The 25073-nt window shown below is 54.5% G+C and overlaps 6 protein-coding genes across 6 annotated transcripts; 2 read left to right on the forward strand and 4 right to left on the reverse strand.

Moving 5' to 3' along the window:
* Positions 1–1274: 1274 nt before the first annotated feature.
* On the reverse strand, positions 1275–3140 carry J4E88_002499 (uncharacterized protein; the record flags this gene model as incomplete). Its single annotated transcript, XM_049396160.1, has 1 exon — positions 1275–3140. One exon carries the CDS (start codon positions 3138–3140, stop codon positions 1275–1277), a length of 1866 nt encoding a protein of 621 aa, XP_049258564.1.
* A 3824-nt stretch (positions 3141–6964) lies between these two features.
* On the reverse strand, positions 6965–8191 carry J4E88_002500 (uncharacterized protein; the record flags this gene model as incomplete). Its single annotated transcript, XM_049396161.1, has 3 exons — positions 6965–6996; positions 7049–7978; positions 8026–8191. 3 exons carry the CDS (start codon positions 8189–8191, stop codon positions 6965–6967), a joined length of 1128 nt encoding a protein of 375 aa, XP_049258565.1.
* A 2347-nt stretch (positions 8192–10538) lies between these two features.
* Positions 10539–11568, forward strand: J4E88_002501 (uncharacterized protein; the record flags this gene model as incomplete). The annotated part of the gene is made up of 3 exons (XM_049396162.1): positions 10539–10760; positions 10811–11301; positions 11352–11568. The coding sequence occupies 3 exons, from the start codon at positions 10539–10541 to the stop codon at positions 11566–11568; spliced, it is 930 nt and encodes a 309-aa protein (XP_049258566.1).
* Positions 11569–14487: 2919 nt separating this feature from the next.
* On the reverse strand, positions 14488–16226 carry J4E88_002502 (uncharacterized protein; the record flags this gene model as incomplete). Its single annotated transcript, XM_049396163.1, has 3 exons — positions 14488–14772; positions 14841–15981; positions 16036–16226. The coding sequence occupies 3 exons, from the start codon at positions 16224–16226 to the stop codon at positions 14488–14490; spliced, it is 1617 nt and encodes a 538-aa protein (XP_049258567.1).
* A 1598-nt stretch (positions 16227–17824) lies between these two features.
* On the forward strand, positions 17825–19863 carry J4E88_002503 (uncharacterized protein; the record flags this gene model as incomplete). The annotated part of the gene is made up of 2 exons (XM_049396164.1): positions 17825–18315; positions 18387–19863. 2 exons carry the CDS (start codon positions 17825–17827, stop codon positions 19861–19863), a joined length of 1968 nt encoding a protein of 655 aa, XP_049258568.1.
* A 442-nt stretch (positions 19864–20305) lies between these two features.
* On the reverse strand, positions 20306–23593 carry J4E88_002504 (uncharacterized protein; the record flags this gene model as incomplete). Its single annotated transcript, XM_049396165.1, has 3 exons — positions 20306–21612; positions 21663–23497; positions 23589–23593. 3 exons carry the CDS (start codon positions 23591–23593, stop codon positions 20306–20308), a joined length of 3147 nt encoding a protein of 1048 aa, XP_049258569.1.
* Positions 23594–25073: the final 1480 nt, after the last annotated feature.

Consider the following 25073-nt stretch of genomic DNA (forward strand, 5'->3'; position numbering starts at 1 on the left):
TCTTGGGTCATGATAGAGCAAAGCCTCGATGGCCGTGAGTTGCTCCTGCGATGTGATTTCGACGTCCAGTAAACCCACTGTGACCACAGCTCTGTTGTAAACAATGTCCATAGACTGTATTCCAAGTTCTTGTTCATTCCAGTCTTCTTTCGGGCTGTTCTCAGTCGGTTGGGGGAGACATTCTTGATCGATCCATATCATGCGAAGGCCATATGAATTGGCAAAGTCTACAGCGCGATCTAGAACGTCGTCAAGGGCACGGCTAGATCGAACACGCCCGTCGAGGTCCCGGACCGTGTATGTTCTTGGAGTCGGGGGTTCTCCATGAGGGGGCCAGCAATATGATACTGCCGCATAGTGCCCACAATAGTCGCGCGAGTGGCGACTTTCATGATTGAACAATTCTGGGTGTTCAAGCACCGGATTGACCAGACGGAATTTCCTGGGCTTCCACTTGTGTGGGAACTCGGGATACGAGGCACAAACTCGGCATTTAAGCTGTTCGGAATCGTTGTGACTTTCTGGTCGTACAGCCATACCAACTCTTTTTGGAATTCGAGCTGCAGGATTACCAAGACTCAAGTTTGCCGCGTGTCGTTCCATTCCGTCTTCGTCATCGCTATCGAAACCGTTGGTTTTGGAGTCGGAATCATCGTAGACCAAAAAGCGGATACGCCTTGACGCCCAATGTCGAGCTTCGTCGCGTTCGAATTCAAGCTGGGAAATTTTCTCAATCTGCGCAAAGACCTCTGGTCCTAGAGACGTCGCAGGGGTCATGAGGTCGTTCTCCATATTTGCTGTTTCCTTCAGATGATAGAGTTTGTTGATGACAATCGTACTTGGGACCCTTTATATCCTAAGGATCTCGAGCTTTAAGTACCTCTACTTGGGTGTAGGTAAGAGCTGCTAGGCTGTGCTGGAAAAGCCACACCGGAAGCGCTTTCACGTGTGGTAGCACCAGCCACTCAGGAGTCTCTGGTTCGATCGAAAATAAAAGCCGCCACTCGCACGCATTACTGCATGCTGCTCGACGGGCATCCGAATCGTTTGAGATAGAAGAGGCTGTGTAACGAGGCTGTGTAATAAAGACCGGTAAAAAGGATGCGAATCTGTGGTACGTACGCTCATGTATGTATTCAAGCGGCACAGTCGGCATTCAAGATTGCCCCACGTTCTCGTCCCGATCACGTCACACGCGCGAAATTTGGCGACAACAAACCGAACAGTCGATTAACGTCTGCATTACCTATGTTCGATTACAGTGAGATGCAAGATCATCCATTCCCAAGCGTGAAGAACGCTCGTCTCTTCTCCCTTGCCTCCTGTTCCGATGACGTGCCTTCGTTCTTGGGCCGTCCGCGCTTGCCCTTCTTGGAAATCGTCTTGGAGACACTAGACTGCTTCTCGAAAGCTGGCGGCGGGGGCGGCAGCGGTGTTGTAGACTTGACAACCTCCTTGATAGTCTGTTTCGAAAGGCAGAAGTCTATATGGGCGTTAAAGCTTGCATCATCAGGTGCCTGCGGAACAGAGCAAATAGGACACTGCCATTGCGGTTCGGATGCCGGCTGCTCACCCTGCTGCTCCTGTTCCTGAGAAAGTTTCTCTAGTTCGTTCATTTCATTATTTCGTTCTTGTCGTGCGGCTTCTTCGAACTCTTCCTCGGGCCATGTCTCCCATGCTCCTTCGTCTTTGGAGGTTGGGGTCTTGGTGGTGGTTGAAGATGTCTTGGCTGCGCGGCCGAAGAAGTCGATTCCAGGCTTCTTCGTGCTGATGATGTGCGTAGCACGTAAACCCATTAAGCGTAGTTTCATGTTCGGTATCTCTTTCATGAGCTTCTCTAGCATCGGTAGACTGTACTTGTAGAGGTCGTCTGCTTTGTGAATGGCAAAGGGTGGCGTTGTCTGCCGCGTGTGTACTTCGTAGGTGTGGAGCTTGATCTTGATGCAGAGTGTTCTTCCTTTGTATTCGGTGCGTTTGAGATCCCCTTCTAATTCCTCAGCGATATGCCGAAGCTTGTCACGCAGGGCATCGCGGCCCTGTAGCTCTCTGAAGGTAGTTTCAGTGCCGACGCTCTTGCGTTCATGGTCTTCTGCTGGCTTGATGACAGTACGCCCTAGGCCGAGATAGCACTGCATCAAGAATTGAAATGCTTTCTGCCCGAATAGCTTTGCCATGTATGCTCGATGTGCGTATATGTCTCCGCATGTCTTGACGCCTATGGCATCCAGCTCTCGTTCGAAGACACGACCGATACCATTGACCTTTCGCGTAGGCAAGGTCTTCATGAACTCCATGATAGTCTGCCTGTCGCTGGCAAGTAAGAACTGCCCGTTTGGCTTGTTCTGATTTGAGCAAATCTTGGCGAGTTTAGCATTGGCGGCGATGCCAGCGGAGACGGTGATCTTGGCTCTTGCAAAGACGTCTGCGCGCAGCTGGCTCACAGCTTCCTCGGGTGTCATGTGGTGCTCCTGGCAGTATTCTGTCAGATTGAGGTACGCCTCGTCGCAACTCGCACTTTGGTAGTCGGGATCGTATAGCGCCAGTACTTCGCGGACCTCTTCTGCCTTGGCCATGTACTTCGCAAAATTCATAGGAACGCAGATGAGCTGCGGACACAGCTTCATGGCAACAAATCCAGCCATGCCGGAGCGACAGCCGAACTTGCGTGCATGGTAGTTGCAGGTTGTCAGCACGCCCTTGCCGACTGCGAACGGAACGTCTTTCAGTTCCGGGCGATCTAGCTCTTCGACTGCCGCGTAGAAAGCATCGCAGTCGAGGTGTACGATGACCTGGCTCAGGTCCCTGCTCAGCTCCAGCTCAGCGATGTAGTCATCAGCTCTGCGCTGGTCGGAGGTCAAGTCGATCTTCTCCAGCTGGCGTCTCTTTTCGAGGATCTTGTTGATCTTCTCGGTGAGGTTCTTGTCCTTGACCTCCTCATTGTTGAAGAACTTGGAGCCCTTGGACGCGTTGTAGATGACCTCTGAGACCTTCGATTGGTCTACACTGTCTTGGCCAGCTTTGGTGAGCGACGGGCCGAGGAGGTGGTACTTTAGGGAGTCGTGCTCGGTGGACGTGGTTCGGGTAGGCTGCGGCCGCTCTGGTATATCTCGGGAGGTGTCATCTCCTTTGGCGGTGGTCATGGTGGTTGCGGTGGCCACTCGAGGCAGGTCGGACGCGTCGTGACTACGGTGACTGGGTGCATACTTGGGCACGTGTGCGCGACGGGGCTGCGCGCATGATGGAGGTGAATGGGCGGACCCTGCATCGCTCATGGTAAGTGGGGGGTCATTTCGTGAGAGGGCGACAGGAGGCCCCATAAAAACGCGAGATGAGGCCCTCTCGAGGTCATGACGCGCTTTCACGTCTACTCCCCACTCGGCCTAGCGGCGTTTGAAAGCCTCCAGGATCACTCAGGGCCACCAAAGTTACTTCATCTCGCACCAACACAGACGCCTCCCCACCTGAACCCTTCTCCTGCTCCTGTCTGGCCCCCGACCATGGACTGGACGCCAACCATCTGCACTCCTCCACCGCTGGCATTGTAGAAGTGGGGCATACACGTAGAGCGCCGTGCTGTATGACCTGCAGACATCCGACACGCTACTAGCGTCCATCAACACACCATCGTCAACACCGCCATTACCCCCCGAGCCGCGCCCATTGCCCCCCGGCAAGGCCATGATCTCCCTCCGCATCCGCAGTATAACACCACAACGATAGCCGCACTCACCAGAGGATGCCCATCGAACGAACCGACCGAAATAACCCACGGCCGCTGAAGCCGACGCTCGCCAGCACCCGAACCGCCGCGAAGACGCCCTTGACCCCGAGACTTGCCGTTGCGCCCACCGCCTCGTCCACCGTCAGCTCCTCGAGCACCCGCACCGCCCGCACCAGCAATGGCACCACGCCCAAGGTTGCGGCCCCGGCGCCCTCGCACAACGAGGTGACGCCCATCAAGCCCTTCCTGAGCAGCAATGTCACGCCTCGCTCTTCCACGAGGAAGTCACGGGTCGGCGTAGACAGCGCTTCGTCTACGCCCAGCGGCACCCCCTCTGTTACCCCGAGCAGCTCGCGACCAGGCTCCACGGTAGACCACCACACCCGGGACCAGACTGGCGGATTCAGTGGGCACAGCGCCGTGGGAAGGAGCGGTTCATCAGCGGTAGGGGGACGACCGCGCAGTACACCGGGACCAAGCAGCAGCCATGTCACGCCGACCCCGAGGCCCTCGCTCTCCATGTACAACACCGCTCCGTCCGACGCTGGCAGGAAAGACGCTTCATCCCTGTTCTTCCACGCCAACGACGCACGTCCGCACGAACAACCAGCACCGGTACTGGCACCCACAAAGAAGGCGCCCGCATTCTTCTACGCCGACGGAAGACAAGACGAGCCCCCTGCGAAGCCCACCGTACCATCGCCACCGCTGTCGTCCCTGGGGAGATCCCAGCCCGAGAGCAAGTTCTTCCATGCCGACTCCCAGCCCGAAAGCAAGTTCTTCCACGCCGACTCCCTTTCCGAAAGAAAAGACCGTCAGCCGATTCTCACACCGCCGCCTCCTACATCTCCAGATCTGCTCCCGCCCTTGGAAGGCGGACAAGGGGGTTCGCTTCGCCCGCCTTCGCCTACAAAGGACTTTGCACATCTCTCATATCGTAAGGGAGCCTCTCAGGTCCGGCCAGCTCTCAGCAGAGGCAGTTCAGGAAACTCCGCTCTCGCCATGTTGACTGGATCGAACACGCCAGATGTGTCTGATGGCCCCAGACGGAGATCTAGCGTCGCCTCCACTATAAAACGAGGGCACGTCAAGAGCTCCAGTCTGTCGTCCATTGACTCTGTGACGAGTGCGAAGAAGGCACCGACTAATGAACCATCCGCCATGCAGCCAAGCCCACTTCAGACTGAGAATCGTGCCTCCCTCCCCGATGATGCAGCACCTACGCCCGCTCGTCGCTACACCGCGTTCTCTCCTGTCGGATCTCCAGTATCAGCAAGCCCAACAAGAGACGGCAAGAGGAACAGCGACACCAAGAGTGCACTCGATATGATGAACGAACTTGCTGCCAATGCACGAAGGGAGCGTAAAGTGCTTGACCTCGAAATCAGCAACTCTTCGCTCCTCGCCATCAACCGGTCATTGGAGAAGGAGGTCCGAAAGCAAAAGGCGGAGCTTAGACGCTTCCGTCGCATGAGCCGAGCTGGGCACTTCTCTGCTGATATGGCTAGCTCGCCTCCTGAAACTTCTGCCATTGGCTCTGGAAATATAGGGGACCTGTCGGACATGTCTGAAGCAGAAGAGGAGGACGAAACACCTGAGGAGGAAGAGGACGACCCAGAGGACAGCGAGTCTTCTTTCGACGAGGGTGCTCTGAGCCCGAGCGCTCAGCTAGAGCGAGACGAAGCACACCGCTCACGTGACGAGAAGCGCCTCCAGCTCGACCTTTCCAAACATCGCGAGATGTTGAACGACAGCCAGAAGATGAACCAGAGCCTTAAGAAGTGTCTCGGGTGGACAGAACAGCTGATCAAAGACGGTCAGAAGGCGTTGGAGTACAAAGTGCACGTCAGCGATGTCAAGATAGGTGGCCGCGTACTCGTTGCGGAAGATGACGACAATGATGCCGCCGAACCACAGGAATCCAGGGGTCTCCTCAGTCCCTGGAGTCCAATACACAACGCCATCGACGCTCTGGACTCACCTTTCTTCCCTCAATCCGATCGTGTCATCGACCGGGACAGCGGTATAGACCTCGAAGGTCTCGAACACATGGATCATCACAGCGACCACTCTCGCGCAGCCTCACCCACGGACGACGGACAAGATCAGTCTAGAAGTCCTGTCAAAGAATTCCGTCCAAAACTACCCGGTACATGGATCTCCTACGCAACAACCCGCGAGTCCGATCTAAAGAAACACGAGACCCTCAGCCCCCTTGGTTCGCCCTTCGAAGAACGGATCAGATACCTCCATGCGTCCATTGACGCTCTGGAAGCATCTTCATAACCACACACATACATACGCACGCACGCACAGCTCACACTTATCTCTCTCTTGCTTTGCTCAACTTTGCACATACCCACCTTTTTTTCTCACTTCATTTTGCATGCATAGGGCACAACGGCGTTACACCATAAAGGACATTTTGCATTTTCCACCTTACTTCCAAACCGGCGCACAACGGCACAATGCGTCGAATGCGATTTCGACGCCCCCCACGACCGTTTCCTTTGTTCTTCCTTTTCCACTTTCTCTCACGGCCGCAACATATACATACATACTCTCGTTCAACTTTCAATAATGTTTTGAATCTACGGCCTACGTCAACAATCTTGGAAAAGATCTTGTCGTTTGGCTGTTTTTACTTGGGCTCGTGTCTACGCGTGTTGTGTGCACAAAGTCAGTTCGGTTTTTATGATACCCCCCACAACTACTACTACTACTCAGTTGCGAGAGAGAGAGAGTTTTTATATAAGAAATCTTTACATAGCCAATGTACGTCGCTTTACACTTTGGAAGAACTTTGTTGGGATTTAGTGTTGCATGCGCTTGAAGGTTATCGGGATGGGGTCGTTTCATCGCGTAACGTTGCTTAAGTTTGGGTTTAGCACCCACGTGAGTACGACACTTCACTCGATCACATGACCTTCTCTGTTGTGGTACCCCGAACAAATGACTCCAACAGCCAGGTGTGACAATAACATCCATGACGTCGAGTCAAATGTCAATTGAGGCAAACAATGAACAATGTATGCTTTCATTGAGGCATGATGAAAACCCCGTCTATGCATGAAGCAGGCCTAGTGAATCCCATTAATCCATGATACATCCCTCTACCGAAGTAGGCAATACGTTAGCACAGAAGCCAGCCTTGATCTACGGGTATCCCGAACAAAGAAAGAAGCAGTGGAAAGAGAACTGTAAGAATCCTGAAAGGTGCAAGATATGAGAAGTGACGATGATTTAAGCCCAGTAACCGAGCAGAGCCATCAAACCTGGCATTACGTTAGTATAAATCCAATAGTATGGGGCACGGACAAGACTTACCAGCACCAAGAACCATAAGGCCAAACGCCTTAAGCGTCCTACTAACAGGCCCCTTCTGCATATACGGGCTAAACATAAACTCATGCGCCATAAGCTCCACAAGACCCGTGTAGATCAGAATACCAGCGGAGATGGAATCGAAAACACCATTCGTAAGCAACGTAGTCCTGCTCTCAGGCGCAAAAGACTGGCGCACGCCCAGGCCAATAGCAATGGCAATGGGGGTTGAGATACCGTAACCGAGACCAAGGAAGTAAGGGGTCCAGCGCTTGGACGCAGGCCAGGGGACTTCAGCAAGACGGGTTCCCAGACCGAGGCCTTCGAACATTTGGTGGAAGACGAGGACGATGTAGAGGGTGATGAACTCCTCGCCGGCTACGGCAAGGGTGAGGCCGATGAAGATGGAGTGGAAGATGACACCGAATTCGAGGATGAAGACGGCGGTTAGTTGCGAGGCGTAGCCATCTGGGACGAGGGGACGTGGTGCCATATCGGACTTCAGCTCGGCTTCGTGGTCGCGTTGGTGGCCGAGGTGGTCGTCGCCGCGGATGTTGTGGTTGCCGCTGCTGCCTCCGGTGCTACCCTCGAGGTCGTGGGCTTTGTCGTCAGCGTGGGCGGCTGGGGAGATGCCAGTGGGTTCGTGGCTGTGGCTGTGGTCGTGGTCGCTGCCGAACTTGGCGTAACGCATTGTCATGAGCTCGAGGAAGAACATGAGAAAGAGCGTCATCAGGGCGATGCCCTCGGGCCAGGGGTACTTGGCGATAACACCGGTCAGACATTCGTTACCGAGGGCTTCGTTTGCTGGGGCCAGGAGATGGATGAATGCCGTTGTGATGATGACACCTGAACCGAAGTACTTGGCGGCGAAGAAAACCCAGTTGGGGACCAGCTTGCTACGGGAACGTCTTGCTAGGACGGGGAACATGGCACCTGTGCGATGTTAGTATGCGAAGATCGACAAGGTTTCTTGTACACACCGAAGCTGGATGCGACCAGGATGACGAAGATGGATGAGATACGGGTGCCCATGCGGCCATCGTACTCGTTGTCGCCGCCGCAGGTGATGACCTCCTCAGGTTGTGACTCTGCGCCATCATCTTGACGGAGCACGAGGCGTGCAATATCGAGGGCGGTAGAAGCCATGTTGATGAATAGAACACTGGCAACTGAGTGAAGAATAGCGATAGTACGGAAGATTCGCTTGATGCAAATCTAGACAAATGTGCTTCAATATTGTCGATCTCTGGTTGGCGTGGACCCGAGTGACCCAGATGTTTGGTAATGGTCCAGTGGAGAAGCAACCCTTGGGAGAAGCTTGGTTCGGCTGGGCGTGTCTTGTGCAGTCTTGGGTAACAACAAGCACTATATATTGGATCCTTTGGACGCAATCAAGCACCTTGATGGACAGCTGGAAATGCTTGACGGTGCTTTGATGGGTCTTCAGGAAGGATTCACGGAGTACGGAACTGGTTGGACGTGTGAAGGCGGGCGATATACCAGAAGGGTCTTACTCAGAGTACCCTGATGGCACGCTAAGGGCGAATATTCCACTGGTGCATAGCCTGCAGAGCCTATGGGGTCCAGTATAGCTGTCACCCGTGGGGGGAGGCGTATGTAAAATGCCTTTGAGAGCGCGCTGAACGTGGGACTTTTTCAATCATGGTGTTGGTGTGGCATGTGCGACGTCGCGGTTGTTACGATGCGGCGAACGTGCGTTCAGTAGCAGTCAGCCGCAATCCTAGGCCCGATTCCACTTACTTGAGCTAGGACCTGCCGAAACCTCAACAGGCCCACGTCTACATCAATCTCTGAAGCCGCATTGCCGCATGCCTCGACCGAGGGACATGAAGGCGGCAGCGCGATGTCCGTATTGCACGACCTGGGCCCTCGTTCAAATACGAGACGGGCTGGAATAGACGCAGTGGTTCAAAGACGAGAGCGTCTGGTCACCGGCGTCGCGCGGTGCTGCAGAATGCGGTGCATCTACTACAGACACTGATGGAAAATACTGGACGCGTTCCTGGCTAGAATGCAAAATGAGGTCGCTAGTTGCGCGCATTCGATGCTGAACTTCAAGTGCAACGGCGCGATCATTCCGACTCTTCCGAATTCCGAATGACAGTTCCTTACAATGCAGGCGCCCATATCAGAAGGTACGATCAAGCCGGCGCTTCGAAATTGCTGAAAGATCTTGAAGGACAATTCCGAGCCGTGCCGGAACCTTGACAAAGAAGATTACTTTGACGACAGCCAAAAAGAGGAGGCGGGCTACGCGGTGGTGAGACTTGCAAAGCCATCAAGTACCGAGCAGGTAGCCGACAAGGCCTGACAGGCATGCGCGAAGATCTGTACATATTGGTGAAGCGGTGGAAATCTTCTGTTCAGCTGATGAGGCTGTCGCGATGTACCTACTTGGCGCATTGCCAGATGCAACGTACAAGGCTGTCGATCTACGCAAGTCGCAGAACCACTTGTAGCAGGTAACTGCATCTAGGTTTGACCGGCCGCGCTGATGTGAGGGTGTACAGGCGTATGCACTCCGCCTTCTCCGCACTGCCGCGTGATCCGGTGACATGTACCTAGGTATTGTCTCAACACATGAGGTGATGGACAGCGATGCGCGTCTACAATGAAGAGTCGTCTGGGATGCTGGCTATAAAGTGCAAAGCTATGCACTTCGGGCCGTTCGGCTGTCGAGTAGCTCTGGATGGTTGGTCCACATCACACCACCGTGAGGGGCTGTGGACTGACGGAATGTAAAACGCGCGCCAATGTACAGCGGGCGGGGTCGCTTCGCATATACTCGGAGTACAGCTCGATGGGCATGGCGATGTCAGCAAACTCGATAGAATCGAGGCGATCGTGGGACCCATCCATGAGACACATGCCGGCGCACGGAGGAGGAGATCGAAAAGTTAATACAATCGGTGGTACTGAAACCGGTTTGCCAGGGCTAGAATGGGAGCAGTGGGAGCAGCTGGGGGCGTGCACAGCGCGTTGCTGTGGGGAACATCCTGGACGGCTTGGCGTGATGAAGCACTGATGATGTACCAAAGTACCTCGCGCCTGCCAGCCCGCCCCACCCCACGAGAGCGCTCAATGTCGCAACCACATGGGCAGAGTGAGTGAATTGACAGCCAGCTTGACAGCGCTGCCATGATTACGATATGTTCGCGCAGCCGGCGGAGACCCTTATTCTGAAGCTCCAGGCGCAGAGCTGGCGTTGGCGCATCCTTGCTTCTCACGCAGGCCGTAGCGGGAACCAATCAATAGTGCATGCCGTGAGGGGCTATGACGTCTCGATTCCTGTTTCGTATAGCTCCTGCCGCAGCTCCAACAGGTGACCGCATAGCTGCCTAGCTTCTCCTCTTTATAACTCCGCCTCGTCTCACCCTCTTCCTGCTTCTCATTGTCAACTCTCCCATAGATCCCTCAGCACCAATTGTTGCTGTACAGGTCCCGGAGTTCCATCACAACACAAACCGCCATCATGATTGAGGAAGTCTTGAAGAAGACCTCGGAGATGTTCCCGCTGCCCACCGCGACGGCCTCGTCGCTGCCTTCGGTTGCTCCCATCCCAACCGTCGCCCCCGGACCTGAGCCCACTTACGAGGTTGCCGGCGATGCTGGAATGAAGACCCTCTGGGTCGTCTTTGTTCTCATGCTGATCGCCTCTGCCGGTTTCACCGTCATGTCCTGGAAGGTGCCTTTGGTGAGTACCATCTGGAGCTACTTCAGACAGCAGATTCTAACACCCGCTAGAACAAGCGCCTTTACCATGTCATCACCACCATCATCACCCTCACCGCTGCCCTCTCTTACTTCGCCATGGCCTCCGGTGCCGGTGTCTCCCTGAAGAAGGAGGTCGAGCGCGAGCAGCACGACCACGTCCCCGACACCTACAACGTCGTCTACCGCCAGGTCTACTGGGCCCGTTACGTCGACTGGACCATCACCACCCCTCTCCTGCTCCTCGACCTCGGTCTCCTTGCTGGCATGTCTGGTGGACATATGATCATGATGGTTGTTGCCGACATCATCATGGTTCTCACTGGTCTCTTCGCTGCCTTCGGTACTGAGGACACTGCTCAGAAGTGGGGCTGGTACACCATCTCGTGCATTGCCTTCCTCTTCGTCTTCTGGCACCTTGGTCTTAACGGTGGTGCCAACGCCCGCGCCAAGGGTGACAAGCTCCGCGGTTTCTTCATCTCCATCGCTGCCTACACCGCCGTCCTCTGGACCGCCTACCCCATGTAAGTCTCATCAATACTCACGCTTCAGATCTCATACTAATCCGTTCCAGTGTCTGGGGTATCGCCGATGGTGCTCGCAAGGCTAGCGTCGACACTGAGATCATTGCCTACGCTGTCCTCGATGTCCTCGCCAAGGCCGTCTTCGGTGCCTGGCTCTTGGTTGCCCACGCCAACATGCGCGAGAGCGATGTTGAGCTCAACGGCTTCTGGGCCAACGGTCTCAGCCGCGAGGGTGCCATCCGCATTGGTGAGGATGACGGTGCTTAAATGTACCTCATCAGCACAATTGTCTTACTCTCGTGAGCATGTCAGCTGTGTCATAGCACGAGTACAGATTGATTCGACAAGCATGGTTCACCCTGACTAAGAGGGCCGGAACCAGTGACCAAGATGGAAAAAGCGTACGCGGCATGTTCAGCTTCTGACTGTCCTTTAGGCAGTATCTCTCCTCAATGATGTAACTTTCTCATTACCGGAGTTGGAGGCTTGTCAATAGTCACGGGATTGGACGCCCATAATATGGACGTTTCATAGTTAATGCGATAATGATATTGATCTCGAACTCTCTTCCATATGAATCCGTGCCGGCTTACCGCCGAGCTCTTCTAAGCTGCCGCACCAGTACAATGAAGAATACGAGTGATGTATTTTGGCCCTTTAACCCTTTGACCTCATCTCATCTCACTTAGTGAGATGTCTTGTTCAGATGTCTATATAGTTGGCATGCTTGGCTCGTTGTTGAAGTCACCCAACATCGATACCTTCCAGCATCACCAAGACCAACCATGTTCTCCTCACTCTTCTCCGTCGTTGTCGCGACTCTCCTGATGCAATCAGCATCTTCATCGCCTCTCACAACACCGCCTCCATCTCTCCCTCCCACGCCATCGCCTACACCCTGCACCAAGACGGTCTTCACATTCCCTGATATCCAAGTTGGAACCTGTACCTTTAACGCGACAACAACGACTTCTACTGTTTTCACCGACTGTGCCGGATGTGCGCTCGAGACGATTAACCTCGGTGGTCTTGGACCGGTACGTACCCTTTATACTATTCTGGCTATTGGTGGATCTAGTAAGCTGACTGTGGTGGTGATTTGTGTAGGCGTGCGCCGCTGTTACGACGGTTCCGGGGACGAAGACTGAGACTGTTACGGCTTGTCAGTCGGCTTAGGTTGGGATGGGTGTGAGGTGTGAGGTGGTGGTAGATGATGGTCGGTCTTTTTCTTGTAGCTTTCTTTGGTGGTGATGTTTAGTATGGTTTGTAGGATATTGTATACAAAGAATATGCCTATACTCCTCCGTTCCTCTCCTCCAAAGCTATCTGTAACTGCTCTGCTCATCCAAACACTCACCCATATTTCCAAACAGATGACAGAAGTTAACTATAGTTAGCATTGACGTTGTCGTACAGGCCGTTCTCGTGTAGATTCAGCTTAGCGTGTTTGTCGTTTAACTAGCTGAGTAAAGCCGGCCAACGCCGTAATTACCCACTCATGCACTTGCGCCCCAGATGATCGACCGCAGGTAGCTGCCCAAGCTATGGGTCTCCCCATCTGTACTGCAGCCTCACAACTGCGTCGCTGCACCTTTCGGCGCCTTGAACGAGAAAAACGTAAAAAGACTCATCCGCCGCATCGTGACATCAGGCGGCTGGGGTGCATGGACGCTCTGGCGGTCAGGTACGGGCTTCCGGCTGACGCGAAAGCGAAATCAAGGCAGTGGCTGTGTACGTGGATGACCCCACGAACACAATCAAGGGTATGAAGGGTGGATGAATGACAGCTGTTGTTGCCATGGCAGAATGTCAGATGAAATAGTCGGGAGACAAGAATGTTTTGTTTGTCGCTCATCCGGCGTGCGTAGGTGACGCCCGTCACACACCTGACGCGCTTCCAAGGTTTGCTCATGCAGGGATGTGCGGCTGCCCCGCAACCAAGCCGCGGTCGGGGTGGTGCGGTGCAACGTGATGGGGGAGGGAGCTTGGAAGCTCAGGCAGGCACCCGACAAACCAGCTTGCTTTGCTGCCCTTGGAGTGTGGACAAGTACAAGTACCTGGGAGCTAGCCCATACCTGCAGCTTCACAAGTTCCCTTTTGATCACACCCACACCTGCTTGAACTACTTACCACTTGCTCGACTTACTTACTACTCACTCAACCTCGATATCGACGAGCGAACTGACGAATTACTTCCAACATGGCGACTGAGGATATCAAGAACGAAAGCGCGGCTGAGGTCATCGTCGACGAGACGCCCATCTCGCCCGTTCGCTCTCTGGACCGCCGGAACAGTTTGGAGAAACATTTGCAGCATAGGCCTGAGCCGCAGGATCTGAAGAACAGACATATTCTGCTGGATACTACGACTGCTCCGTATGTTCCCTCCACCCTTCCCCCTCCTCCCATTTCCCTTCTCCGACCCCATCCCCCTCTTCTCACTTCCCACTTCACACCAAAACCCCCACTAACACCCCCTCCCCTTCGTAGTGCCCTCCAAGCCAAAGCCCTCGAACTCGAGCGCCAACGCGCAACCGACCAACTCAAAAAAGGCCTCAACGCCCGCCCCGAACGCGCCGACCTCATCGAGCGCAACATCCTGCCTGCCTCCAACGCCGCGCCCGCACTGCAGGGACACCAGAAAGAACTCGATATGCATATGCGCGCGGATAATCTCGAGAAGGGGTTGCAGTCCAGGCCGAGCCCAGAGGAGCTGGTTAAGAAGGGGATTTTGGATGAGGGGGAGATTGGTAGGGAGTAGGTGGAGGGGAGGGGGATAAGGGAAGGGGGAGGGGAGGGTGAGATGGGAGGGGGATGTGTGAGGGGGATGTGTGAAGTAGGAGCCGTACTAGGTGCCGTGCGTTACGATACGACAATGCATTCGGCGTTGGTAGGGACGTGAGATGGGAATTGTACGGGGTTTTGCTTCGGCATTGAGTACCTGCATAGTATATATATCACGAATTATGGAATGTTTCTTGCTCATACAGTCATTTAGTAGCGTTCGCATCTCACACACCCTCACCATCACAATTTCTAGGTCACAAAACTCAAGAATCCGTGCAAAGAGCGGCACGAAGCCCATGACTTCATTACAACATGTCTAGGCTACTAAGCTCCAGCCGCCTAGCCAACCTCAAACAGTAAATAAACCAGCGAACATCAATCATTCCGAGATCTGTCGATCTAATGACCGACCTTCTCCTCCCTGACCACAGTCGCATTCTTAGCGTCCATGTCATCAGCGTGGTTCTCACGGTCCGCCTCCATGTTCTTAACCAACTCGGTGATACCGAAGAGGTCGTCCATCTTCTCGAGGGACAGGCCCTTGGTCTCGGGGATGAGGAACCAGACGAAGATGAACATGGAGAAGCAGAAGGCGCCGTAGGTGAAGAAGGTGCCGTAGCCGCCTTGGCCCATGGTGGCCATCATGTTGGGGGTTGCGCGCGCGACGACGAAGTTGAAGAGCCACTGTGGAGGGTTTGTTAGTATGTGTTTTTTTTTTATGTGGAGAGAAAAGGGTTGGGATTAGGACGTACCTGTGTAGCAGCGGCGATGGCAACGTTGAGGGAGCGGAGACGAGCAGCGGGGATTTCAGACACGTAGATCCAGCATACGGGGCCCCAACCGAATTGGAAGAACAGGGCGAAGAGGAACACGCAGACGAGAGCGAAGTATCCTGCTCCTGGTACTGGTTCGCCCATGATGGGCGGGTCGACGCGCATGTAGATGCCGATGTAGAACATGGCCATTCCCTGTGCAATCGATGTCCAGAGGAGCGAACGGCGGCGACCAAGAGAATCAGCGGCGAAGATGAGGAAAGCGAAGCAGCCGACCATCTTGACGATGCCGTAGATACCTGTGGCGAAGAGCTTGACGGAATTGCCCTTGAGACCGAGGGCGGCGAAGATCTGGGGCGCGTAGTAGTTGATGGCGTTTGTTCCGGTCATCTGCTGGCAAATCATGAGACCGATGGAAATGAGAGCACGCTTCCGGTTACCGGGGATAGTAAACATCTCTTTGAGAAGGTCCTTGACGCTTGCACCCGCAACGAGCATACGCTCGTGTTCAAGCTGGTCGGCGATATCCTTGATCTCGTCCTGGACGTAGGCGTGCGAGTGCGGTAGGTTGCGCATGCGAGCAAGCACTGTGGTAGCTTCCTCCCACTTATCCTGCTTAGCGAGGAAACGAGGGGATTCCTTGTTCAGCGCCATGCAGCCGACGAGGAGAACGGCGGGGAGAGCCTGGAGAGCAAGAGGAACGATGTAGACTTGTGCGCCACCGGAGAGGTGCATGAGGGAGCCGTAGTTGACCCAGAAGGCGAGGCAGGTTCCTGTGGCGATGAAGAGTTGGTAGAGACCTGTGAGTCCACCGCGGATACCACGGGGTGCGTTTTCGGAAATGTACAGAGGGACGACCATGGAGGCGCCTCCTACACCTAGTCCAGCGATGAAGCGGCCGACGTACATGGCTGCGAGGGCGCCCATGGCTACGGCTTGGATGATGCAGCCGACGATGGTGACGAGACCGGCGATTTGGAGGGCGGTCTTGCGGCCCCAGCGGTCGGCTACCCAGGAGGCGATGAAGCAACCGGCGAAACATCCGGCTTGGAGGGTAGAAGCGATGTTAGCGTTCAGGTTGGCTTTGCCGACTTTGTCGAGGTTGGTGATGTTGTATTTGCTGCGTGGATTGTCAGTGTCGTGAGATGATAAGAAAATAAGTAGAGATACTCACTCCTGGAACTCCTTCAACTCAAGCACACCTCCAATGGTTCCGATATCGAAACCAAACAACATGCCACCAAAACAGGCGGAACCCGCCATGGCGAAGGCGCGCCATCCGTAGATCTCGTGAGGGTCGGATTTGATGGAGTCGTTCTTGACGATCATGCGAATAAACTTCGCGCCGGTGGATGGAGCTGCCATGATGTCGGGTAGATCGGGGGATGCTACCGTGTCGGTGGGAGTATGAATCTATCTTCTCGTCAGTATGTACGACGCATGGAGAAGCTGTTGTGGGACACAAGGACCGAATACATACCGACAGACAGAACGATCAAACCACAAGCTTGACCCTAGACCAGACGCTGGTGTATAGTACACCAGGTGTCGTTCGAAGAGAATAGCGAGAGAAGAGTGAAGATCTCCGCAGATTGCTGGTCTAAAAAAGCTCCCCCAGTGGGATGTGCATGGCCATGATATATAAACAGCCAGACGGTATAGCGGCCCATGCGCTATCCTCGCAGCACTAGCTCCTTGCTCAAGACGGGGTAACTCGCCTGGTCCGTCACCGCGGTCTTTGCCCCATGGCTGGCCTGCAAGCTATCGTGATCCTCCATTAACCCCGGACTCAAGACCCCAGACTCCACGTTTCCACACTGCTCTTTCTCTCCACACACAGCGACAGCTGCTGCCGCTAGCCACACAGACAGTGTACCGAGCGCATCAGATGAACGTCCCTTTGCGGCTCCGGCCAATGGGGCACATGCAGGACGAGCGCCGCACTCTGTCGAAGCATGCTTGGTAGTGAGATAGCCTTGGCTCGGCGGAAAGCACGCGGTGGGATTAGTGGGAGCTATGAAAGGCCGTCTTGGAAGTGCCAAGTCCTCCTCTTTTTCCGTCCAATTGACGGCTGGGTGGCGTTGCGAGTTGGATTGCATATCAAAGGGTTGCCAAGCGTAATATCTCCAGGTTCGATCATGGTCTGGGGTCTCCCCCGCTGTCCTTCCGTTTTCTTGCGGGGGCGTGGAATGGGAAGCAACGGCCTGCGACCTTTCCGTGTTGGGCAAGGTGAGTAATCCGACACATGTCTTCTCCCCCGCTGAGGAAGGCGCTACGGTTGTTGTGGCTATTTATCCGCGTATTAGACCTGCGATGGGGTCGGGGCGAGGGATGCCCCACGGCCGCGCCGACGCGTGATGGGTCGAGGGCGAGGCGTTGTGGATGACTTGTGGAGAGGAACGGTTATGGACGTCTGTGGCCTGTCGAATTTGGTCGTGGGGTGCTGGTCTACTTGTCTACTTTGTATGTGTTCAGGCTGATGAGAGAGGCTTCGGGATTGTGTTGGTACGATCTTGCACCGAGGTTGCGCATCACCAATACGTTGCATTCGTCACTTAAACCCAACAACCCCACGAACGAGAGCAACAGCGTCAAACATTGGAAAAGACTGTGTGTCTGTGATTGTGCTCGACGACGGCGAAATCGAATACCGAACCGGAGTCAAGCCTTTCGCCTCAGTACGCCCAATCCGCTGCCTGCATCTTGTTCTACCGTCTTGGGGTTCTGGGCTCCTGGGCATTAATCGGCTGCGCTTAACACCACCAATACGCATCCACCCGCATCTTACATCAAGATTCTTCCAGGCCAAACTCATCGCCAAGGAAGCCTGAACATAATCGCCCGCGCAGCGGAGATAGCGGAACACGGAAGTTGGCGTTGCGATATCCACCGTCAAGTCAGTGATCGTCACGTATTGTTGTCAAGCCACTCGCAGAAGCAAATACCGTTAGGTCACACGAAGCATGGCGGCGAAGACGGCAAACGCCAATCGGGCGTTCAACCTCCATCCTTTCTCCACGAATCCGCTCAAGTCGCGCGACGATGTCGTTGCCGCTGTGGGCTCACTGCTGGATCCCCTCATTCCGGGTTTCTCACCCAACAATGCTTTGATCAAAGTAGGCAGCACAGGCACAAGGTTCGATGAGACAGGTGCGCAGGTCGAAGGCTTTGCTCGCCCGTTATGGGGTCTTGCGCCTCTGTTGGCTGGGGGTAACAAGTATGCTGCAACGGACAAGTTCGTCCAAGGCCTCATTTCTGGTACTGATCCTGAGAGTCCTGAGTTTTGGGGGTACATGGAGGATACGGATCAGAGGATGGTGGAGGCGTGTCCGATTGGATTCACGCTTGCGGTTGCGAATAAAGAGTTTTGGGATCCGTTGACGGAGAGGCAGAAGAAGAATGTAGAGACGTGGTTGGGGAGTATGAATGATAAGAAGATGCCGGATACGAATTGGTATGATGGCCCTTTGATTTCCTTACATCTGCACTATCTTGTGATGAGTTTGGCTATTGACATTGTATCAGGCTCTGGTTCCGCGTCTTCGCCAACCTGGGACTCGAAAGAAATGGGGCTAAGTGGTCTAAAGAGCAGCTGGAGAAGGACATCAAACAGCTGAACACGTACTACCGCGGCGACGGCTGGTCCAACGACGGACCTGATACGTACCGCCAAATGGACTACTACTCCGGCTCCTTCGCGATCCAATATTTACAACTCCTCTACTCCAAACTCGCCGCAGACATCGACCCAGAGCAAGCTGCAGAGTACAAAGAGCGCGCACGCATGTACGCCCAAGACTTCGTCCACTTCTTCGACCCCGAAGGCCGCGCCATCACCTTCGGCCGCTCACTAACATACCGCTGGGCCATGGTCGCCTTCTGGGGCGCAATCGCATACGCAGACCTCGAGCTGCCCGCCCCCCTCTCCTGGGGCGTAGTGAAAGGAATCTGGATGCGCAACCTACGGTGGTGGACAACGCAACACGATATTTTCCAATCCAATGGCATGCTCACGGTAGGCTACTCGTACCCGAACTACTACCTCGCGGAGAACTACAATTCGCCTCAAAGCCCGTACTGGTGCATGCTCGCCTTCGCATGTCTCGCAGTTCCCGAATCCCACCCCTTCTGGTCCGCAAACGAAGAACCGCATCCATATGCCAACACGCGTGTCGTACGCCCACTGCCTCACCCCCGCCAAATCGTGTGCCGCTCAGGCGGCCACAGCTTCATGCTTTCCTCTGGCCAATCCTGCCACTACGCCATCAAAAACAGCAACGCGAAATACGGAAAATTCGCCTACAGCGCCGCCTTTGCTTACTCCGTCTCCACCGGCTACCAGGAACTCGAGCAATTCGTGCCAGAGTCGCAACTCGCCTTCTCCGACGACGGAGGCGAGCTGTGGAAGATGCGAAGAGCGCTGAACGGGGACTCGTCGATTGAGAACTTCGATGGCGTGCCCGTGCTGGTGTCGAGTATGAAGCCCTGGGGCGATGTGGAGATTACGTCGTATCTTGTGCCGCCGGCGGAAGAGACGCCGAACTGGCATCTCCGCGTCCATCACGTGACATCTGGTCGCGATATCAAGAGTGCAGAGGGTGCATGGGCTGTCTACGGCGCCCGTGAATCAGACGGCCGTCTCCTCACCGAATGGAACGGCACACTGCGTACACTAGACACGTCCATCCCCGAGGGCGGCGCTTCAGACTCCACATCCGCGTTTGCGGCTTCGCCTCGTACGGGTGCAGTGGGTATCGCGGATGTTTACCAGACGAACCGCGAGGGAAGCGTGATTCTAGCGGATGCGAATAGTAATCTGCAGGAGAGTAGGACGGTGTTGCCGGTTCTGCAGAAGGATATCAAGAAAGGGGAGACGGTGTGGTTTGTTACGGCGGTGTTTGCTATGCCGGCGAGTAAAGAGGGGTGGAGGGAGAGTTGGAAGGAGGGCTGGGAGAAGAGACCGGCTGTGCCGGGGTGGGTGAAGAGTTTGATGGAGAAGTAGAGTGGTGTGTATGTTTCTGGTGTGGCTGGTTGTTAGGTAGTCTTACCTAAAACGGACCTGTTGTATGGAAATATGCTTCTCGGCTTTCCAATCTCGTGATTGGATGGGAGTGTATAACGATGAAGTTTATGTTAGTGAAGCTGTGATGGATACCCACAGCTACATGTACACTATCATCTATCTGCTCGACTGATATAAGTAGAACTTACACGAATACAACAAGGATGCACCTTCACCACGTATAATCCACGATGCGAAAAGACTAGTGTACCCTACCATTATGGAGCCTTTTCCCTACATGCAATCTTTTGCTTTTGATACTATACTCCAGCCCATGAAAGAAACAAGACAAACGAAAACAAGGGTATATTCAGGCCGAGAGACTTCCGAATCCAATGCATGCCAAATTTCTCCTTTCCGCCACTCCGACCTAATCGCAGCCTCACGTATCCCACGTCCCCCTCTCCCTCACGCGTCTCGCATCCCTCCTCACACCCGCATTCGCACCCGCACCCGCACCCCTCCCACCATCTCTGCCCCCATACTCCTCGTCTTCAAAATTCATAACCCGATACCCATCCCCCAACACCGTACTCTCCCTCCCCTCCCTCCACGTCCCCATGCCTCCATCCCCATCCATCCGTCTATCCCTATTACTCTCACTATACCCCGGCGGAACCGGCCACTGCATCTCACCATCCCCCTCTCCCTCATTCTCACCCGCACCAAACGGATAGTGGCCTATGTCTGTTGTCAAACTAGCTGTATGGCTGCGTGAATTGGCGTGCAGGGATAAGGGTGGTGGGAGGAGGGAAGCTTGTTGCCGGTCGATGAAGTCGTTGGTGTGGTGGCTGGGGGTTGAGTAGTCGGAGTCTGTGAGGAGGAAGGTGGCGTCTAGGCGGGAGGTGCTTCGTTGGGAGGGGTGGGGGCGGTCGCGGTCGCGGTCGCGGTCGCGGTCGCGGGAACGGGGGCGGGTGTTGGCGTGGGAGTTTGGGAGAGGGGGGACGGCAAGGGAGTCTAGGCGGGGTGGGGAGTAGGTGTCGTTCCTGTTGATGTTGGTGATGTGGTTGTTGTTGTTGACTTGATCCCGAGCTGCCCTTGGTCCGAACGTCTCGCCTTGTAATCGCGGTTTGCGGTCGTGGAATTCATCCTGAATAACCTTTTCGTTTTCGCGGCGCCGCTCAAATTCTTGTCTGAAATGTACACCTGCGTTGTGGGACAGGGAGAGGTTATTAATCTTCTCGCCGAGCCGACGAATATCGTTTTGCATCAACGTTGCGCCGTCAAGATTATGCGAAACCGCAGTCGGAGGCGGCGGCGGAAGAGCGTGTTGAGGCGGTGGACTGGGGAAATTATGCGCGGATATCTCTGCACGTCGTGCTTCTTGGTGATCGTGGTGGTTCGTACGCTCGTTCGCGTTGGTTGATGTGGCTTCGAGTTCCACGGGTGCGGACTGCGCGGGCATGGGGTCCCAGGCGCGCTGCCAGCACCAGGATCGTTGTTGACGGGCTTCTAGGTGCTCGATCTGGCCGTTGCTTACCCACTCGGGCATGCGCTTTAAGTCGGTGTTGAGGAAGGAGCGGACGCCGTCCGTGTGTCTGAGACCCTGGACGTCGACGGATAGGGTTGAGAGGACTTGAAGAATGCCGTAGAGGAGGACCCAGCGTCCGAGACGGGCTTCGCGTGGTGACATGTGTTTCAGGTCGGTGGTGAGCTCAAACTGTTCAAACTTGTCGATAAGTGTGGATCCTATCGAATGTCAGTGCGTGTCATCAATATGGCAGTCGTGTATCAATTACCGTTGAAGTTGACATCTAGCTTCTCAATGTTCGTCGCATCGCTGAAGATGATGGAGAGCTGCAGCTGTGCCTTCGCGTCTTTCGTAGCATCCTTGGGTTTGTCCTTCTTCAACGACGAAAAGAAGCTTTTCTTCTCCTTGTCTTTATTCGTCTTTGGCACTTCTCTTGGAAGCAACGGGTATGGATGCGGGATGTGTGCATACCCATTTTTCGCATCGTAGGTGACCAGCATATCTGTCATCCCTAGCTCTGGCAGGTCTGCCCTGAAGCTGTCATTCTTCCGATGGGCCATTTCCCACTTACGCGAGGCCCGCTCTTCTCGAGGATTCCATATCACCTCCCTATCGACGAAGTAATCATACAGCGAACCAAAGTCTTCTTGCATGGCATTTACAACCTTGCGATTAAGCCACGTCTTGTCGGAAGTCGGCGGCCAGTTACCGTAGATGCGTGTAAAATGCCCGATCAGGAACTGGCGAAACGATTGATAGCTTTGATAGACTGGAGTGTTCGCGGTCTTCAACATGTCCTCCCAAAGATCGCCAAAATCAAATGTGGATAGCTTCTCCTCAGCTTCCATGACGCGCAACTGCAGTGTCTTGGCAGCCAGTCCAAGATTCCGCCTTGTGACTACTGACAGTCGCTTGAAATCTGGATGATCCTCAATTTCCTGCGTCATGACACCAGCCAGGTGAACAAAGCTTTCGAGGTAGCCCTGTCGCCACTTGACGCTATCCTGTTCTGCCCAAGCCAGAAGCCCTAGAGCTCGTCGGATATTGTTGCGCAGGTCGTCGATTCCGTATCGGCCGAGGTATTCCACAATCATCTGCACACTCCGTTCCCTGGCTGTCATGCCAGATCGTGTGTCCGTGTCGAGATCGTACATAACGTGTATTTGAGGTTGCAACGTACTCAGCATATCGAACACGTCCGATCCAACGATGGGTTTGCCGTGCAACATGGCCAGGAAATTACGAATAGCAACATGATGAAGCCTTTGCGCCTGTGGTGTCTTCACATTGTCGGGCGCGGTGAACCATATCTCATGGGTTGGATTGCGTTGGAAGCCCTGTTGGAAAGGAGGCGGTGAGTTAGGTTGGCGTCCATGAGAGGCCTCGGATGGATGGTAAGCCCTAGAAGTAGCCCGAGAATCTATGCTGGCATGTGACTGATCGATGTCGAAGGGCGGTGGAGATCGTCCACCGGGTGATGTGGGCCCTAGCATTCGTCGTTGTGCTGGCTGTGGGAAATTCGGCGAGAAAGGTTGAGAAGGTGAACTTGCATTTTCCGATAGAGCCCAGTCATCCACGTCGTTATCATCGATGAGACTATACAGTAGGGCATTGCTCAGCCAGGTGGATCCTGAGTTTTGGAGGACATCTAAATCTGCCCGAATTGAGGGGATTGGGTGGTCCTCGTCTACTTCCTCTTTGAAGTATATTAGTACACTGCCGTGTTGCATATCTTCGTCATAGCTAAACCCGGTGTATGGACGCATTTCTTCTCTTCCGTCGGTCCATACCTTGAAGTTCAACCATGTTTTCTGGTCAGGCGGAAGAGCGTAGGAACCCGCTGACGACTCAGATCTGAAGACGGGAGGGCCAGGTGACGGCGCGACGGTCTTCTTGATCGGTACTCCTCCACCTCTACCACGAGGCGCCTTTGTGTCTTTGCCCTTTGCCTGATATTTTATCTTCTCTTTGCCTTTCGAAGACGTGTCTGAGACTGACTCTGCCTTCGATGACTTCGTTGGCGGAGGTCGGGATCCAGAGGAGACGTCAGACGGAAGGGTGGCTAGTCGCGGCCTGCTACCATTTCCGCCATCGTGCGTAGAACTACTCCGAGATGTCGTATGGCTGTTGTTGCTGGATACTGTGAAGGAGCGTGTTATGCCACTTCTCGGATTGCTGGGGTTTGGTGATGGACGCCATTCCGCAAATCCATCTCGGCTTTCTTGTGTGGCTTCTGGCACCTTTCCTTTTACAGCAGTTTTCTTTTCCTTTTTCTCAACTTCTTTCTGTTGTACCTTGCGACTACGAGCGCCTCGTGCTGACATGTCCTCTTGAAGTCGATAGCAAAACTTCGATCGGCGACAGGCTGGATGACTTGTTCAGACAATGTCGTTTGATATTTCCAATACACCCAAGGTTCTATCAGTTCCTGGCATGGGCTTCGAAAGATTAAGAGATACGTCGGGAGGCAGTGGAAATTGGCTTGGAGTATGCTGGGGTTCGCTCCCTCGTATATTCGGATGAATGCTATTTTTGCCGCGTGAATCCAGACACGGAAAGAACGAGATGCGCCGGCTGAGAACGTGGTCGTACTTGATTAGAAAATGACGGCTGAAGGAGTGTGCAATGGCATCAAAATGTACGGAATCGAATTGGCAAGAAATTCCACACGCGCGTAGAAAAACGCGAGGGGTAAAAAGGGTGACAGCTATGCGGTACGGAGTTGTATATATTGAACCTATTCTCGAAAACCCATGTCCGCTCGTCCCGCCGTACAGGATGTGGAGCACAGGGCAGTAAGCAGTGATCGAAAGCGGTCTGGCTGCTGATAAGGAACGCATCCTACCGAGTTGCTGCAGGTTAATCCGCGAAGCGAACAGCCCAGCACAATGGCAGTCCCTATTGCGGACGAGGTGCATCGTGCGTGTGGAGAGACCAATAGCGACCCCAGTGTAATGGCTTGGATGGCAGACAATGGCAGTCTGTGATAAGTCCGGCTGATTCTTGTGCTTCTGGGCGGTCAGCACATCCCATCACCATGCAGCAGGAAATGAAAAACAATCCTTAGGCGCAGGCGAGGATGCAAAGGAAGAGCGGCACAGGCGAGCGGCGTGAGATTTGAACGTCTAGGTGGTCCGCGGTGCTGCTCCATAACGTCCGGATTCACGCAAGGTATCCCTTGTGTTTGGGGCGCTCGGCCCACGGCGCTGGGTGATGAGCGCAAAGACGTTTGGTCGGGTCGAATCTCAGGTGATTGCTGGCTGTCAACGGCCGCTTGCTCGGCGGTTCTGCCCAGCATCCACGAATAACGTCGACGCCCATGTGCCGTCTAGGCTGAGGGAAGCGGGTTGGGCGCCGACAGCTGTCTAGGCCCACTCTCAGCTGCGGCGTGTGTTGTTGTGGTTCCACGCGAAGCAGCTAATGCGCATCGAGCAGCGAGCAGCGAAAATCAAAGCATGGCAGGATGCGAACACATTCTAGTACTCCGGCGTAGTCTGAAAACCAGTTCTATCGCCGAAGCATGGCGTGTTTGAGGTGTCGTCGTAGGATGCGGTGTTTTGGTGTTGTGGTTGGCTCGAAATGAGGAAGGCACGATCCAGCCACACAGTACCAGCCTCCCCCGCCTTCACCAATACCCACCACCCGAGCAGACATCCCACTTTAAAGTATACATCCCGGT

This window comes from Alternaria novae-zelandiae (assembly GCF_023758075.1).
Source record: "Alternaria novae-zelandiae strain BMP 2774 chromosome Unknown scaffold_3, whole genome shotgun sequence".
NCBI lineage: Eukaryota > Fungi > Ascomycota > Dothideomycetes > Pleosporales > Pleosporaceae > Alternaria > Alternaria novae-zelandiae.